This window comes from Diadema setosum, chromosome 14, assembly GCF_964275005.1.
Source record: "Diadema setosum chromosome 14, eeDiaSeto1, whole genome shotgun sequence".
Taxonomy (NCBI): Eukaryota; Metazoa; Echinodermata; class Echinoidea; order Diadematoida; family Diadematidae; genus Diadema; species Diadema setosum.
Genome location: NC_092698.1, coordinates 30226814 through 30244931, shown reverse-complemented (window position 1 = coordinate 30244931; position 18118 = coordinate 30226814). Strand labels below are relative to the sequence as shown.

The window sequence follows — 18118 nt, the reverse complement described above, 5'->3', positions numbered from 1 at the left end:
ACAAATTGATATGAGTGATTCAGACATATTGATCTACAATGAAAGCTTCAAAGGAAGGATCAGGAAAACATATTGTGCAGTTGCTGGGTACACAAATAACAGAAAAAATGGAAATGGAAGCTGCACGGCAGTGTGTGAATTTCAGACACCGCTGACGCATGATTGGGTAAAGGCAAGAATTAAAGACAATTAAGTGAAATACAACGGTATAAAAAATGCACAGATTTCGAAACAAACTATGTCTACTAGATTCTCTATTAACTATTTTAATTAGGTTATCACTGCATATACGTAAAATATGTTGTTCATCTTAGAAGACAAGTTTAGATCAAAGAATTTGATAATTCACTGATTTTTTTTTGTCTTATCCTTGGTGTCCTACTTGCCAAAGTTAGAATACACTTCCTGGCTAGACTTTATTATTATGATAAACATTTTACAGCCTACACTACAGCTAAATAAATGTTTCAAGATGCGTTAAATTCTTATACTGTTTTCACTTCTTTAATGTTCAGCACTGAATTGACCATAGGAACCTAGGCCTATTCAATTTTTATTCAATGGAACTCTGAATTTGACTTTTGATAAAGTGATACTTATAATTATTAAACCATGGATGGTGACAAACATATCCGTTTCATAATCATACTAAGAAAGTATGATTTAAAATCACTTTTGTAGATTATAATATTAGGCGTTAGCGTGATGTTATGCAAGGTTACTTAGATTCTAGACCTAAAACAGTAGAAGTTTTGGTTGTAGACATCAGGCGACGTAGTCGTTTAATAGAAACGCCTAAGTTAACGCGGTTAGATTTATATTCCGTTTGGTTTACTTAGTTAGGCTTGCCTGAAGTTATCGACAACCGAAAATGATATAGGATGTAGGGTTCTAGAAGTCAATAGGTCTAGATCTAGTCGGGACTCTTGCCTAGATTTCTAGACAAGATCTAACGTTCGACAGATTTTACCCTGCTGGCCCTACACTCCCGAGTAAAGGCAAAAGCCTGCCCTAAAAAGATTAAGTTAACTGATAGCTTGCAATTTATTGCGCCATATTTAGCTCACGATTCTTTTCCATATTGTATCTAATTATATCAGCTAACTTATCAACAGTCTAGGCTTACTAGCAAGACGTCTGCCTGCGCCTAGCAATAATTCTCCCCAGCGGTTTTTATTCTCTTACACAAATGTTAATATACGGGGCTTACATGCGAGTACCCAAGTCATCGCCAAAGAAGTAGAGTCTACAAACACTCACGGATCGTACCGATATTTACCTTGAAATTCAAGTTTTGGCTACAGCCGTATGTCATCTACCCATTCGCTCATAGTCGGTACAAGTTGTTTAATTTTATTTATATTTAATCAGCTAGCGAAAAAAAAATGTAGACCATAGTTGAGACAAAGCCAGATGCGTCGATCGCTGCCAGCGCCAGAGACAGCTAGCTGGCCGGCTGGCGCCGGGTGGTAAAAGCACTGGCTGCCGCTGGCACCCTTGCCACGCACGCAGGGCGCTTGCCGACCCGGCCTGTTTGGCCCCCAGTTATGGCGTCGCCTTAAGAGGGCGCACTTCCATGAACAGTTGCTTGAATCGGTCTATATTTGAGTGTCATTCTCGTTATAACTGGAATCATACAGATAGTCTTAACCCTACCAAGGCCGGGCTATTTAGGTAGATGATAGAGCCACAGCCGTGGACCGCGCAATTGCGACGAAAATTGGCACACACATTGCCTATGATGTAATCTACAGTACCATGAAGTTAATTTTTCAAAAAAATTATCATTTATGCTAATTTATTCATAATGATGCATGAAATCAGGTAATTTGGTATAAATCACTAAATAAAGCTCAAAACAGGCCCCCCCCCCCTCAGATCTCGACCATCGACCGCATGATCGCGACGAAAATTGGCACACAAATTGCCTATGAGGTAATCTAAAGTACCATGAAGTTAATTTTTCATAAATTATTGTTTATGTTAAATTATGCTAATTTATGCATAATAATGCATGAAATCAGACAATTTGGTATAAATTACTAAATAAAGCTCAAAACAGGCACATTTTTGTGTAAATATTCTTTTTAGTTTCCTTAGCAAATGTAAGAAAAAAAATTGTGGCATCAGAAAAATTTCTGAAGTATTTTATTGTTTTTTTGAATTTCTTATGTATTTCTCTGTTTTTTGGACTTTATGTTTTTCACTGTTTTTTCAATGAAATTTGTCCGCGGCATTGTTCTGAACAAGAAAATATTATTATTTGATAATAAAACCCCAAAATAATCATGCATTTATGAAATTTGCCTGTAAGCACAGTTTGCATTGAAATTGTACATGAATTCACATTTTTGAGCAATTTTTGGTCTGACGTGCATGTACATATTTATGTGCAACTTCGGAATTGTGCACCCGGGCATCGCAAATTTGGTGTCAAAAGATGCGGGAGACTCAAAAGAAAAAAGTCATGAAACATCACGGCAATAGCTTTTCGCAATAACGATACGTCGCGCGGAACATCGAGGGGGGGAGGGGGCTTCGGAGCCCCCCCGGTCTAGTTAGGGTTAATAGAGTCATACCTGTACGAGCTGCTCCAGCGTGTCAAACTTTCTCCGACAGTCCAGCCACTCGCAGTCCGTTACCACGGGGATGTCCTCCTCACCCCCGTGGGCCCCATCCTCGTCCCTGTGGTCCACGGCGACCCGGGCGTGGCCGTGCCCAGCAACGGAGGGTGAGCCCTCCATCTGGGAGGTGGAGGAGACAGTGTTGGGGTCGTCCTGACCTTTGACCGGGTGGTGATCTAGGTCGGCGCTGCTGCTGACGAGGTTGTTGTTGGGCTCTGAGTTGTGCTTGGTTACCTGGGAAACAAGAAGATGGATGCCAAAAGCAGAAAGTCAGGACATACAATGAGATCAGATATACCTATACTATTTGAAACTACTTCTGGAGTACACATAATTGTGATGGGAACATGAAATGCAAACAGAATGTTATGAACAGGAAACACATGTTTGAAAATGGTTCAGGGTTCTATATGATAGATGTGTGATTACGTCATCGAGAGCATTGAGATTATTACGCTATTGAGAGCATTCAAACCGACCTACAGGGTGGATGGATAGTGTAGCACATTGCAAAGTGGGTGAATAAAAATTGCACTACCTGGTGACTCATGACAAGCACCCATGGTATACATTTTAAGAACTCCTGTATGAAACTTTGGTGTCTCCTTTGAGCATCCAAATTATTGTATTTGTGAATTTTTGTGTTGTCACATATAAACAAAAAGAATGGCAAACTGAATCAGAATCTAACTGAAGAAGAAGGGAAAAAAAAAGAAGATGGTGAAAAATAGAAAGAAATGATCATTGATTCTTCTTTTTCTTTCAAACTGTATAGAGATCTTCATGCACAGCTTCACTTATTGGAAGTATCTGGCCATTTTGGGCATCCAAAACTCCCCAATATTCAGCTCCTAGATAAAAGTACTATTTCTAATTTTAAAAATATATATATATATCTGTCACTTCCATTGACATCATTGCAAATGTTGTAACATATCTGACTGAGATACAGCTTGAAAGGATGTGTGTTTCTGCCAGAAATTTGACATCCAACTATAAAGTGCACAGTGTGATAATAAAAGGGAGAAAAAAAATAGTATAACAACTTAAGATTTGGATATCTGCGACTTCTTCCCTTTGCTTATTATGAACACAGCTGCTCTGTATCACAAAGTACAGTGTATCAGACAGTTAACAACAAGTAAACCCACATGTTACTAAGAAAACTATCAAACAGCCTCTACATGTATTTCCTTCAGTGAAAATAATCATAACGATTCCTGGTAACTAAGTTAACAAGGACTAACACGTCAAGACAGGAAGTATTCTGAACAACCGATTCATATTTCTGGAGTTCATAAGCCAACTTGCTTCAGTCTTTGACCACATGATAGATACAAAGTTAATTTATTTCAACATGTTACTCGATGTCAACCACCTCAAGTCATGATCGATCACAGTTCAATTATCTCCAACTTTCATTCGTTAATGCTTTTCATTAACACAAGCAAATCATATGTGTTGCGAAATGAGAAAAAAAAATCAAATATATTCTAAAAGATTCTTTTCTAATCGTGCACATAACCGAACACAACCTGTTTCATGTTTACTACAAGGTGTGTGTGATTTAAATGCAATAATATTTTGTCTGAACAAAACCTCTTTTAAACTGAGTGCCCATTTCAATTTTTTCTTCAGTTATTTTAGAAGGGACTTCTGGAATTTCAGAAGTCGATGAACTTCTGGAATTTCAGAAGTTGATAAAAATAAGTGACACTAACATATCAATTAATAAACTAGGCAGCTTTCATGGTAACCTTTTCTATCCAGATTACTTATTACAGGTCTTCATGTCCATAGTCCCACGCATAGACTCTGAACAGCCAGACGGGGGCACAAAGTGGCTGTTACCACGGCAGTCCAAGATTTGACCCAGTATGTATGCTTTCAAACAACAAAATATTAACTTCTCTACAATAAACATCATAGTGTTTAATGGTATTGCAGATTTAAAACAATTATGACTAATTACCTGGAGTTGAGACTTTCTACGCACAATGGGCATTCATTTATTCGCAAACGGTGGAGGAGCGTACGATTGCCACATACGGGTTATATCATCGCGAGTTCAAAGTGTTCACTAGTATCTCTATGCAAATCATGAAAGATACGTGGTCACAGTCGTGACCCCTATATCCGACACACTCATTAGCCGAAACCCACTCTGACTTGAAGAATTTCATTAGTAAGCTCCACCTTGAAGCGTTCTATTTACGCATTGAAAGGGTCTCTGCTGGCTTGCATTTCCACTCCCAAAATCCTTGGATTTGCAGGCCCATGACGCGGAGCGCCCATAAAACGCAGCTAAATGTCGAAACCGATTTTTGCGAGTCGCACTGCAACCAAGGGAGAGGGGGGAAAGCGGAGCTTAGCGGAGGAAACGCATATCATGAATGTGGTTAGAAGCGTGTTCATTAACCCAACAAAAGCATTCGAACAACATGGGCCTGGAAGACAAGTGGGGAAATTAGGGAGCCAGAGGACACATTAACACCCTTTCTCTACCAATCCCTCCGACCACAATCTCATTTAGAGCCCCCAAAGGTCGACAGCACTTTTCCCTCTGAAAATAGGAAAAACTAGTGGAATCCAAGATTTTAAAGGGATAATTTGCTTTGACTCTGATCTTGTCACAGTTCCTAGTTAGCTACAGTCTCCTATAATGGTTCATACTGTACAAAAAATTATGATCAACCCTCTCTCATATAACATGAGATGGAGGATAAGAGAATGAACTTGAGAAGTAATGGGCTCTATTGCTATATTTAATTGACTTTCTCATGACCATTACCTTGAAAAAAAAAAATTAAGTTCCATACCAGTACTGGTGTCAGTGAAGTTCACAACTACATTTTCACCTTATTAACTCACAGTTCATCTATTTCATGCTGTGGTGACTGGGGGACAAGGTTCCATACATTATGTGTTCATTTCTCACCGTAAATTTTCTTTTACCTGATGCATTCAAAACTGAATCTTGAATAGCAGAATGCAGACTTGCACACAAAAATTCAAATTGTGTCCCGACCCCCGACCCCCACCCCACCCCTCAAAAAAAAATAAATAAACAAGAGGGAAGTATATAACCAATAGATAAGTAAACGACATGATGAAGGATTTAAATAATAGATGAAAGTTGAAAACTCTGAAGGATTCAGCTCTTCTTGTTTTCATATAGATATCACAGGTGTTTTTGGTCTCTGTATGTAAAATAAGTTCATCTATGATTTCATGACTGACATTCAATTTTTTTTTTAAACATATAAATCCTAGTCTTACATCAAAATATAAGCTCTTCCTTTAATGTCTTAAGCTATTGGAAAATTTCTTACCAGGAGTACTCTCCCCCACCCCACCCATCTTGTTGTTATTGTTGTTGTTATTGATGTACAGCAGAATTAATGCTTCACACAAATTTTGAACGGTAAACGAACCTGCTCAGCTCATTCTAAGAGTTCGTGCCACCTGGGGCTACGGATAACTACTAAGTTTTCACAGCATGAACACATTCAGCCACTGTGAAATGAGTTTCCTGAGGCTTCAAGATGAGAATTACGTCTGATCTGTGAGCCCTGCGGGGACTGTGAAAAACCGAAAACAAATCAATTATTTCCCACCACAACACCACATCATAGTACTGCTTCTGGATTTTTCATCTTTATTTGGGGATTGGGGGGGGGGGGGGGAGGAGGAAGCATTCAAGCTGAATTTTACTCTCCCCAATTGCCCGATTATGAGCTTGAGAGGTTAGAAGAAGTCAAACAGAGGTGTCTGAGTGATATCTTATAAGGCACAAAGTCTGATTATGACTTTCACACTCTCTTATTTGGTTTGAGGGGGGGGGGGGGAACCTAATCTGCTCTTATAAACAGTTATTCTAAAATATACTGTAATCCATCTTTCAGGGATGATATTGCGGTTTGTTGAAGAAAAAAATCAGAAATCAACATTTTCAGGTGATTTTGATACATGGAAAAAGCAAAATGTGAATAGACTTGAGAAAAAAAATCTGACATCAGATACAGAATATCATACCTGATCTTTCTTGGTCTGATAGCATGTCCAAGACTTTGCATTCATTTTTTTTTTAACATTAAAATGACAAAGATGTTCAAGTCTAATGGGATATCAAAACCAATATCATCCCAGATACTAGGCTTATCTTGTCAAATGTTTTTGTTTGTTTGTTTGTTTGTTTGTTTTTGTTTTTTATCAGCATTCAGCAATCCCAACAAACTGAACCTAGTTGTAAAGGTAGCAAGCCCACTCAGGTGCAGCAATGTTCCTCAGTCACACAGGAAGGCCAAGGTGTCACAAAAGAGATGATTAGGAGAATTAAGGTATTCTCTATTCTTTGACAGTTAATTTCCATACATCTCTGCCAATTAGCAAACGAAGCACAGTAAGGTTTACAAGAAACATTTCTTTGAAGTGGGATAGTAGCAATTTACATCAGTCCCTAGGTGAAAACTCACACACAAGTTTAACAACTACATTGTATGTCAGGTACAGACATGGTAAAAATAACAGACAGTCCTACAATAAAAAAAAATATATATATACAAATAAAAGTGGTGAGCATTTAACAGTATTTTACTGCTACTGCATGAATTTTATCAAGTTTTCCCTTAAAATGGAGAGCGTGATGCATTACTGCACAATTTTTCAGCCCTTAGAAACAGAATTTCCTGACAGGGTAATGACATCATAATTCCTTGATCATAAGTGGTCCAAGTTCTTTTTGCGATTTAAGTAATTGTTGTATGGTCACACTTGCTCATGAAATACTGGCAATAAAAATAAGGCACTTTTCACAAGGGGCAGCAGGGGGTGGGGGAAGAATTTGCAGTCTTCAGACAAACTTGTAGATCATTACATGAACATACAAGAACGTAGATTTCCGAGAACATAGAAGAAGTGCTTTAACAAGTAACCTGGTTCAGTTTTAATTCACTCCCCGAGTGAACTGCATCCCTTTAAAATCATGCTCCAACTTCCGAACACTGGAGACATTTATCACCCCGCTGCTTTTTCTCCGGATCACTTGGCAAGGAGCGAGTCAGCGCCAGCTCCTCTGACGACGTGACCAGACGTGACAAGTTTGCAGCGCCCTCTATCACTGGATTTCAGAACAGGATCTTCCATTTCAGCCGGCAAGTATTGTGGTCTGTAGGCACAAACCCGAATTCGCGGTTTCCCAACCATTGCACTGATGAACATCCCAGTTTGGGCCAAATCAAGGCAAATTAAAGTTGATCACTCAAACACACTGCATGCAGCTGCATCCTTAACCACTCACCAATTTGGAACATCACACACAATTTGTTCCCCCATACTAATAAACATCAGCAGTTGAGTCAGAAAGCTACATACAGTGTGTCAAGGGGGTCTGAAATAGAGACTATGGTGGCAGCCACTTACATAGTGTCCTTCATCATTAAACTTTTTAACCACTGACTGACACAGTGAACATTTCATTCATTTTCTCCCCATTTTATGCTCTGTCCTGGGTTTTGTGTGTGCGTGTATGTGTGTGTGTGTGCTTTGTAGCCACCATTGCTGTTTTCTTGACTGACAAGCAAGGTTTCATCAAGCAATTTCTGTGAATTTGTGTGGACAGTTTTACTAATTGAAATATGAGTGGTCAAAACTTTGGGTGGAGTGGACATTCAACCAACTGACCTATATCAGTTCTGTTGTTTGGAATGCCGCATTTAAGATTTACTAATACTTGGTCTGTCGCAATACCTCTATTGACCACAGGATATTAATACTTATTGCTTCAGCGAGAACAATTCTATCAACTGAGATGATATCGCGATCAGCCGCAAAAGATGCTCATAATAAGTTAATTGAGCTTTGTTCATTTGCTCATTTGCATAGAGCTCAGCAAACTTGGCCACTATTTGGCAAACGAATGGAGATAATTCAGCATGATTGTTGATCCGCTTATGGTCAACCAATCATATTTAGCAACCCAATGTAAAGTGTATAACATTGTAATCTAAAATATTAATTGGCCCGATATCATGAAGCAAACACGAGGAAACAAGTAACACAACAAATGACGGTGAAAAAGAGATGGAAGACAGAGAGAGGTGATAGAAAGAAAAAATAGGGAAACAGAGGGAGATATAGCCAGAAGAAATGAAATAATGAATACTTGTCTTTATCTTCTCAAAGCACCAAGTTGTAATGGGAGTTGCAAAGCTGTGCATTACGCAGAGCACTACAAACCAAAACTCACTGTCAGGCAAGTATATATTGAATGAAGATTTGCCCAAGTACGGGGGCCCTTATCCAAATGCTACTGTCAGGCCACCAAATTTCCAAAAAAGTAATCCTTTAATGTCCCGATTAGGCAACTACAACATTAAAAATGGGATTATTATGTTTTCTTTTATTTTGGAACAATGCATTCTTAATTAAAACCACCAATATTTCAAATTTAAAGATTCTATTGGCACAAACCAGACACCTGTCAAGACCTGCTACATACAACTACATTTGTTGTATACATTCTTTCTTCTTTTTTTTTTTTTTTTTTTTTTTGGGGGGGGGGGGGGAATTCAAAACCCTGTAATGACAGACATTCCAGAAGACAACACTACAGTTTTAAGGGAGTATCTCAAATTTCTTACTAAGAGCCCCTGAAATAAAGTAATACTAATTCAGTATTACATTTATAACACATATACATGTACTAGTGAAAATGTTTAAGAAAGTTTTGAACATACACATGAAGTCGTAAATTGGACAATTTTTTTTTTTAGAACACGGTTATTGTCATGTGACCCTGTATTCTCTGATAGAGCTTTCCAGAGATCATTTATACTTCAGCACTGATCAAATAATTCCACAAAATACCAGAGGCTGTTAGACCCCCCCCCTCCCCCCCCCCCCCCCAATAAAAAGCCTTTATTCTACTCTAAAGAAATGAAATAGTTACTAAAACTAAACTACAGCAGTACAACTCATTCAGGCCACATCCCACTGCAAAGCACTACAAAGATGTATTGAAATATTATTCACAGTAATGGTACTCTCTTGAGTCTGGTAAGTGACAACTTTTTTGTTTGTTTGTTTGTTTTAAAAGTTGTTGTTTTTGCAGTGCAAATGATAAAGACAGATATGCTTCTCCTTTCATAGATATCAGCAACATTGGTAACTGACGTCATCACTGGACAGTCATATGATCAAAGATGTATACTGCACAGTGATTTAAATTCATTTTGACTTTGAAAAAAATTCATACCAATAATAATATTATGACAGTCTGAATGCCGCAAAATATCCAATATGGCAGTATTGGTGTTCATAAAAATGTGTCAGTCTAGAATATGATTTTGTGACTTTCTTTAATTAAAAAAAAAAAACAAAAAAAAAATAGTTTAAAGAATGCAGAGAAGAAAAGACCATGCGAATTCACATGAACAATCAGAGTATCAGAATGACTCTAGTTGCAGTCTCCTGGGAAAAGCTTTGAGAGGGCTAGCATAGGACAGCTACACCTTCACTACAGAACCACTGATAGAACAGCAAATAGTGTAGGGTACATGCAGCTATTCCACAGACAGCTTGCTGAAATTGACTGAATAGCTCCCTCTTATGTTCAGAGACAGGAAGCTTAAGGCCAACTCTCCACATCACTGTGAGTGCTAATGTTTACAATCCAGATCGTGAGCTGTACATACACAAGTGTATCTAACATAGCTTTTTGCTGTCTTTTTGTTTGTTTGTTTGCTTTTTTAATGGATGAAATTATGAACATTGTTTTAAAAGTTATCAGATGAAAAGGTTAATGGCTCTTCCAAGATGCAAACGGAATCTCTCTACTCACCATGAGAAAACTGTGATTTGAAATTGCAAAACTGTTGTAACGTAAGGTCATGCCTTGGATTTTAGAGGTCTTCCACAACATCAAAACAATACATGTATAAATAAAGACTAACAAAAACAAAAAACAACAACAAAAATATATCTCTCACAAACAGTGGCGTATCTAGGGGGGGGCAAGGGGGGCACGTGCCCCGGGCGCCACTCCTTGGGGGCGCAAAAAACGAAAAAAAAAAACGAAGAAGAAGAAAAAAAGAAGAAGAAGAAGAAGAAGAAAAAAAGAAAAGAAGAAGAAAAAACAAAACATGATGATGACGTAGACAAAATGACAATGTTTATTGTGTTCACACAAAAAATTCCATGTTCTGTGAGCTGAAATACACAAATTTTCGGCTCGCTCGCTGCGCTCACTCGCCAAAATTTATATAAAAAAGAAGGTAAGAACAAAACGTGATGATGACAAAATGACAGTGTCTATTGTGTTCACACATGTCATTTTGTATTTAGCAGGCAAAATGTTTCACGGAGCAGCGGCTGCAATTTCATTCGTTCTGAAGCGATCGCCAATTGGATCAAAAGAGGGCGTCAACGGTTTCGAACATACGGGAGGGGGGGGCGCAAAAAACAACAACAAATCAAACAAGATAAGAACAAAACGTAATGATGACGCGGAAATATACAATTTCGGCTCACTCGCTTGTACTAATTTAGAGTATTTTTTCAAGTCCGCAGTTTGTTGGTATAAATCGTTATCTATAAGGCCGTCACTATATCTTGATTAGAATTGTAAGATTTAATAAGCAAAAAATGACAAGAGTTTCATGATTTGTAAGCTGAAATACAAACATTTTCGGCTCGCTCGCTGCGCTCGCTCGCCAAAATTTGTATAAAAAAAAAGAGAAGAAGATAAGAACAAAACGTGACGATGACGCGGACAAAAATGATAATGCCTATTGTGTTCACTCATGTCATTTTATATTTAGCAGGAAAAATGTTACACGGAGCAGCGACTGCAATTTTATTCGTTATGAAGCGATCGCCGATTGGATCAAAAGGGGACGCCAACGGTTTCGAACATACGGGGGAGGGGAGCGCAAAAAAAAAAAAAAAAGAAGAAAAAAACGTAATGATGACGCAGAAATAATATACAAATTTCGGCTCACTCGCTCGTACTAATTTAGAGTATTTTTTCAAGTCCTCAGTTTGTTGGTATAAATCGTTATCTATAAGGTCGTCACTATAATTGTGAGATTTAATAAGCAAAAAATGACAAGAATTCCATGTTTTGTAAGCTGAAATACAAAAATTTTCGGCTCGCTCGCTGCGCTCGCTCGCCAAAATTTATATAAAAAAAAGATAAGAACAATACGTGATGATGACGAGGACATTTACAAATTTCAGCTCACTCGCGCGCACTAATTTAGAGTATTTTTTAAAGTCCTCAGTTTTTTGGTATAAATCGATATCTATAAGGCTGTCACTATATCTTGATTAGAATTGTAAGATTTGGTAAGCAAAAAATGACAAGAATTCCATGTTTTGTAAGCTGAAATACAAAAAATTTCGGCTCGCTCGCTGCGCTCGCTCGCCAAAATCTATCAAAATTCATTACATTTAAATCACCCTCAAAAGATCCCTTTCAAGTGCTTGAAAAAGCATCATGTGGACTTTGTTTAAAGTCCCTACCGGGATGGGGTTGGGGTTGAACACTTTTTCAGAAATTAGGGGCGCAATTTTCGTGCTTGCCCCGGGCGCCGTTTTCCCTAGATACGCCACTGCTCACAAACATAAAAACATGCAGAGCTAAATAGAAAATCTTGGCTGGCGAGATTTCATTCAAATCATAACGTAATCATCATTCATCATCATCATTCACACAGAGTCATGTGTTTGACGTTATGAAAATAGAGTCCAGAGATACAAATCACACAGTACTTGAAAAACTACATCATTCTAGGTGAAAACAACAACAACCACAACCACGACAACAACAACAGCAACAACACATAAACACACACACAGACACAGGTTTTCTACTGCAACATGGGATACATAAAAGAAATACATTATGGCCAGTAATAATCACAAGGAGTGCTCAGTCGAAGAAAGCTGTCTTGGTCATACTACAATCCACCCACGGCTAATTCCATTCCCATTATTCAATGAACATTCTACTCAAATGATTATAATCTATGGTAGTGTTCAGGATTTTGCAGCTTGTTTTTTTTTTTAATTAAAACATTAATAAACAGTGCTTTTAAGATTAAATCTCCAACAGGTTTGCACAAAAATCTTCAGCATATTTCCTCAAAAAAAAATTTAAAAAAATTCTTAAAATCAATGCCTCTGGCAACCTTCTGGGAAGAGCCACAGAAGGTATAGCAACATTCACTCATGCAGTTTATGTGTGGGATTGTAACCACCATGACTGCATTGTCAAATATATGAGAACTCAAAAAATCCATCACTCTACATTTTGACTATCTAGTGTTCTTGAAGTCGTCACTTTTCTGTTCAAACTCACCGTATCTATTAAAGCCAAATTAATTATAGAGAAAAATAAAATCCACATCAATCTGCATCAAAGCTGAATAAATTGGACATGGATAAAAAAAAGAGATAAAAAATAAAAGTGAAAGGAAGACTGGACTCGAGTCTAACCTGAGGACTGAGAGCTTCGATTTCAGATGGTTTCTTGGAATGACTTGTGATGTGTGCTGATGTGGAGGAGGAGGAGGCTGGATGGATGTCCCCGCCTTGTTGGCCGTGTGCCCTGGCTAGCAGCGTTGCCATGGCATGGTGCTGGGGAGGGGGAACCCCGCCGGGCAGGTATCCTGCCCCTGACATCTCTCTGTCATACAACGGGGAGAACAAAATTTAAAATATTCGTTTAGAAATCTTATATACATTCTATTAATAGATAGATACGGAAAGTTCAACAGTAAAGAATTAAGAAAATAGTTTATACTACATTTGTTGTCTTAGTATGTTCATGAATATCATTCAGTCTAAACAGAAACAAGTCAAATTCTATACAAATTCCCCAAGAAACATACGGGTACTACAATAATAATACTCTTTTTCAAAATATTCCAGCATGCTTTTTAACAAACATGTGTGATACACATACAGTCATATTTTATGAATTATATTGAATATGCATAGCAGGCAAGTGTACAATGAAAAGTCCACAAAGTTTTGGTAGTCTTTGTTGTCTTTTTATATGAAAGTCAATAACGGCGTCTGCTTGGCATTCTCATGATGCAATATTAAGGCAATTTGAAAATGATTTTGACGTTCTTAAAAACATCCATTATATTTCATACTCCATTATCAAAAAAATAAACTAATTCTGTTATACAGTACAACCAGAAATTTTTGCATGCATCTTAATTTCTGATGAGCCTAGCTTTGCGAAATTAAAATGCACACAAACATTTTTGTTTACACTATTTGCATTGAATGCCAGTGGCAATTCATAAAAATTTCATGCCGTGAATATTTCTTGCTTTACAGCAAGAAGTATTATCACCTACACAGCCTCCATTCCAATTATTTTGCCTGTTGTTACATCACCATTATCAATATCATTATCATCAACATTATCATCATCACCTGTGATGCCTCATGAGCTGCTGTTGGAGGTGATGCAGGTGAGCCAGCGGAGTGACCGGATGGGTCCAGTTGACCGGGCTGACCGTGCCGGCAGAGAGGTGACCGTATGACCCACTGGCGGCCGAGGAGCTGCGCGAGTTGTTGACGTAGGCGACCAGCGAGTTGGGCGAGGTGCGGATCATCGCGTTGATGTCGATCGACTCGTTGAAGAGCGGTGAGATGGAGAGGGCGCGCTTTCGACTCATCCGACCGCCGGGGCGGGGGCTGGAGAACCTTGACCCTACGATGCAGACAGCACAGATTGAGAACAGAGCTGGAGTTCACCACATCATGTGAAGGAGAGACAGGCTTCCGTCGAAAAAAACCTGAGAAGCCCTTCATTCCATTTTCAAAGCAACTTCTTCATTAGCTTCCCTACTTTGACTAGCCACTATGCACTTTTATTTTACTTCCATCCATATCAAGTAATATTTTTAAATTTATTTATTTCATAATTTTTCATTTATTCAAATAATGATAGTAGTCTCTTATAATGCGCTGAAGTCCATCAAGAATGATGCTCATGGCGCTGAGAAATGGAGACAATTTTAATATGAAGGAAATTTCTGCACTGCTGACGGCGGCAAGAGACAGTACCTTCGACTGATCCGAAGTCGAGGGCGGGATGTTCAATGCTTCCTGCAGTACTGGGAGGATGACTGTAGACGTCAGAGGGTAAGCTGTGCCCAAAGGCCAGTGGAGGGATGAAGCTACCCGGAGTGCCACGAGCTCCTAATTCTACACCTAAACAGAGCAGCAAAGGTAAATCAGACCTGTAAACCACATTTGTTTAGTTGACTATATTCATGGAAAAGAATGACTGCCTGTCGGTTCGAATAACTACTGGAAATGGCATGAATTAAATATTGGTATGGATTAGGGAATGTGTCGCAACGAGCTGAGTTCCAGAATATTCAGTAAAACGCTTACAAAGAATTTACTGAAGATGAGAGACACTTGTCCAATTTTCGTCCAGTTGCATACATATGAGTTCAGAAGAAAAAAAAAATAAGGCTTGTTACTACCACAATTGCATAAAATCAAATTGAATGATGATTTAAAGAATTTTTATATAAACAGTTCATAGTCAACTTTGTGTCCATACACTGGTTCGAAATAACAGCTTTAATGCTCATGCAGTATATTGCTTATACAGCTTGAGTATAAAATACCACACTTTCGGGAATTGAATTCACAATTAAGACCCTCATTAATGGAATGAGAAAAACTATCCTTTTTCAAGAGGAAACCAAAAGACCAATCAGCATGCTGCCAAATGTTACAGGAGCTGACATATACGTGAGCTTTTAAATTAACGAATATACAGGTCCACTAGCGAAATTTCCAAAAAATAACAGCAGCTAAATATATCGCATGTACAGTTTAACATTATCAACATCAGTAGAGGGAATTGGCAAGGAGCCATACCTGGGAGAAAACAAAAACAGAACAAAATAGATCATTAAAGTGATGGTTTCTAATGATGTTGCGGAAGGTCATGGCTCTACAACGAACATCTAGTTGAAACAAGGTGCGTCAAATTTCATTTCCTTGTGTCGTTAGTTTTAACCACAGGCCGAATTATGAAGTCTCTGTGCCCTCTAGCGAAGCAGATATACTGGTTAACATAACGTCCCTCTTAATCTACTGTGATATCTTGAGTAAAGATTAAAAACTGCAAACAGATACACAATTCCATGAAATGAAGCTGTGCAGCAATTTCTTCCATTCCACCATAACATTTGAACACTTCAAATGGCCTATTTAATTCTTACCTAATTCAAACATCATTCTCTCTTCCACAGACCAGACATTACAATTTTCTTACACTATCTATAGTCAAAAGGGAAAGGGGGGGGGGGGGAGAGACAAGATTGTAAAGAGTGCCACCTAGGGTCCACAAAGCTACCTATTCTGTCGGCCGAATGAGAACTGGTTGGACTGAGACCGCGGGCATGTGAGAGCATGGACAGGGCTGGACTACCATGCAGGTGATGGTCCATGTAGGACGGGACTGCGTAGTACGGGTAGATGGGGCTCTCGGGCAGGCCGCTCAGCCCACTGCGCTGGGGTGTGAGTCTGATCAGTGAGACGTCAGAGAGTACTGGACTACTTCCTGGGGTGTGGCTGTGAGAAAAAAAAAAAAGGAGGAAAGAAAAGAAGAAAAGAACAGAGAAGGAAGAGAATATACACAGTTAAGGATATAGGACCTACCATAACAAAATATACTAATAGTTTTCTTGATGAATCCTAAAGAGCATCTGATGACGCTCTTTTTTTTTATGTCCTTAAAAATGATTCCGCAAATTCAAAGCACATATTCTCGTCATATAGTCACAAATGAAAGAAAGACAAGGAGGACAGCATCATTAAACACCATGTCAGAAAAAAAAAATCTCTAAAGATAGAAAGACATCCACAATATAATCTATCTGATAACTTCATTAATTCCTTAAAATGCCTGGGGATATTTTTGTCTTGCCACTATAAAAGTAGATATTCAATTACAATGCACATAATGTAAAATGGGTAAGCAATACGTATTATGAAATTACAACAAAATTGCAACTAGCAATTTCAATGATTACTTTGCACATGTTTTCTACACATCAAATTGTGACTTTCTTCACACAGAAGCAGCTCAACAACAAGATTGGTTTGGATATACAATGTAGCTGAATAAAAATAAATGACTCATTCATATAATACACTTGTAATGCTGCAGCCTACAAAGTGCACACCAAATGATCACTCTGTCATAATGCAAAAAACTCACGTGTCCAAAACTTGAATGTCATTTGGGCTGTGTTCACAGTTAAACTTGAATATCTACACATGCACGACCAAGTAACTTTTATCTATATCCATTCCTCCAATCTAGAACAGGTTCTATTTCAAGTCACATGTGACTGAAAATAGAGGTATGAATGCGTTCTCTCAATATGTAGATGCAAAATGCGAGATGCTGATGCAGACGGTAACAAGCACACACAAATACAAATAAACAAAATTCTTGTTTAGGAAATGACCAAATTCTGGTAACCTAGTCTTCAAAGTGTTTTTTTTTTTCCTTCCAATTATTTAAAAATGGATGACAAAGTGGGGGGGGGGGGGTTGTGATTTGGATGCAGATGACGCAATCTGTAAAAATCTGACATGCCCCCCTTCATTCATCCGAACAGTTCCCGTAAACCATGTTGTGAAGTGAGGAGTGTTTGTGGCAGAGATTTTGCTTGTCAGAATTCTGTGCATAGCGTTCTCGCCTGTCGTGACACACAGGCTTTGCCTTCCCCGCTGGTATTTCCCAGCATTCCAGTGTGTGTGCTCCGAGGCATGAGCACATTTCAAGACTTCGTAGTATTTCCTACAGCTCTTCATGTGTTGTCCATGTTTTAATGCCACGCCAGGCATTTGTGATCACGCAATTCTGTGATGAACAAATGGGATATGTTGTCAGGTTTTCAACAATGATGTTCGTACTGAGAGTGATGAGTGATGTTGACATCAAAGGGAGTTGGCTATTCGATGAACGTCATCTCTGAGCACCTCCATCAGACAATTCAAAAAATACTACTAAAATACTGTCATTGATAAGCCATTTGTGAACATATCCAACCAGCTATCATCACCCTTCATTCAAGTACCATCTAAAAGATATGTCATTTTCAGCGTTTTGTTTTGCTTGTTGTTTTCAAATATTCTTCCCTATAGAATTCAAATTTCCACCAGTCACCAGCTCTCGCAACATTGATGCACAGAAAAGAAGTTGTAAGTCAAAATACTGCGTAAATCAAGTATGTAAGAACCAATGCACTGCAGGTGTGTATAGCAAGGAGGGTTGGATGGACAGTCCTTTCTTTTATCAAATATTATAGAACTTTAAACTATGGCATCATCCCTAGTGAACACAATATTGAGACAGAGGAAGATACAGAAAACAGCCAACAATCCAAGGAAGAAATAGGAATGGAGCAAACTTGCAGCAAAATTTCTGTGTTTTTTGA

The 18118-nt window shown here is 38.4% G+C and overlaps 1 protein-coding gene across 1 annotated transcript in view; it reads right to left on the bottom strand.

Annotated features, from left to right (window-relative positions):
- LOC140237700 (transcriptional activator GLI3-like) overlaps nucleotides 1-18118 on the bottom strand; it is a 109532-nt gene that overhangs the window by 8860 nt on the left and 82554 nt on the right. Inside the window, exons 5-9 of the mRNA XM_072317625.1 lie at nucleotides 16024-16241; nucleotides 14712-14846; nucleotides 14076-14355; nucleotides 13122-13311; nucleotides 2580-2858 (exon numbers count right to left, since the gene is read on the bottom strand). Coding sequence (XP_072173726.1) covers nucleotides 2580-2858; nucleotides 13122-13311; nucleotides 14076-14355; nucleotides 14712-14846; nucleotides 16024-16241 — 1102 coding nt within the window. The remainder of the gene's footprint in view (nucleotides 1-2579; nucleotides 2859-13121; nucleotides 13312-14075; nucleotides 14356-14711; nucleotides 14847-16023; nucleotides 16242-18118) is intronic.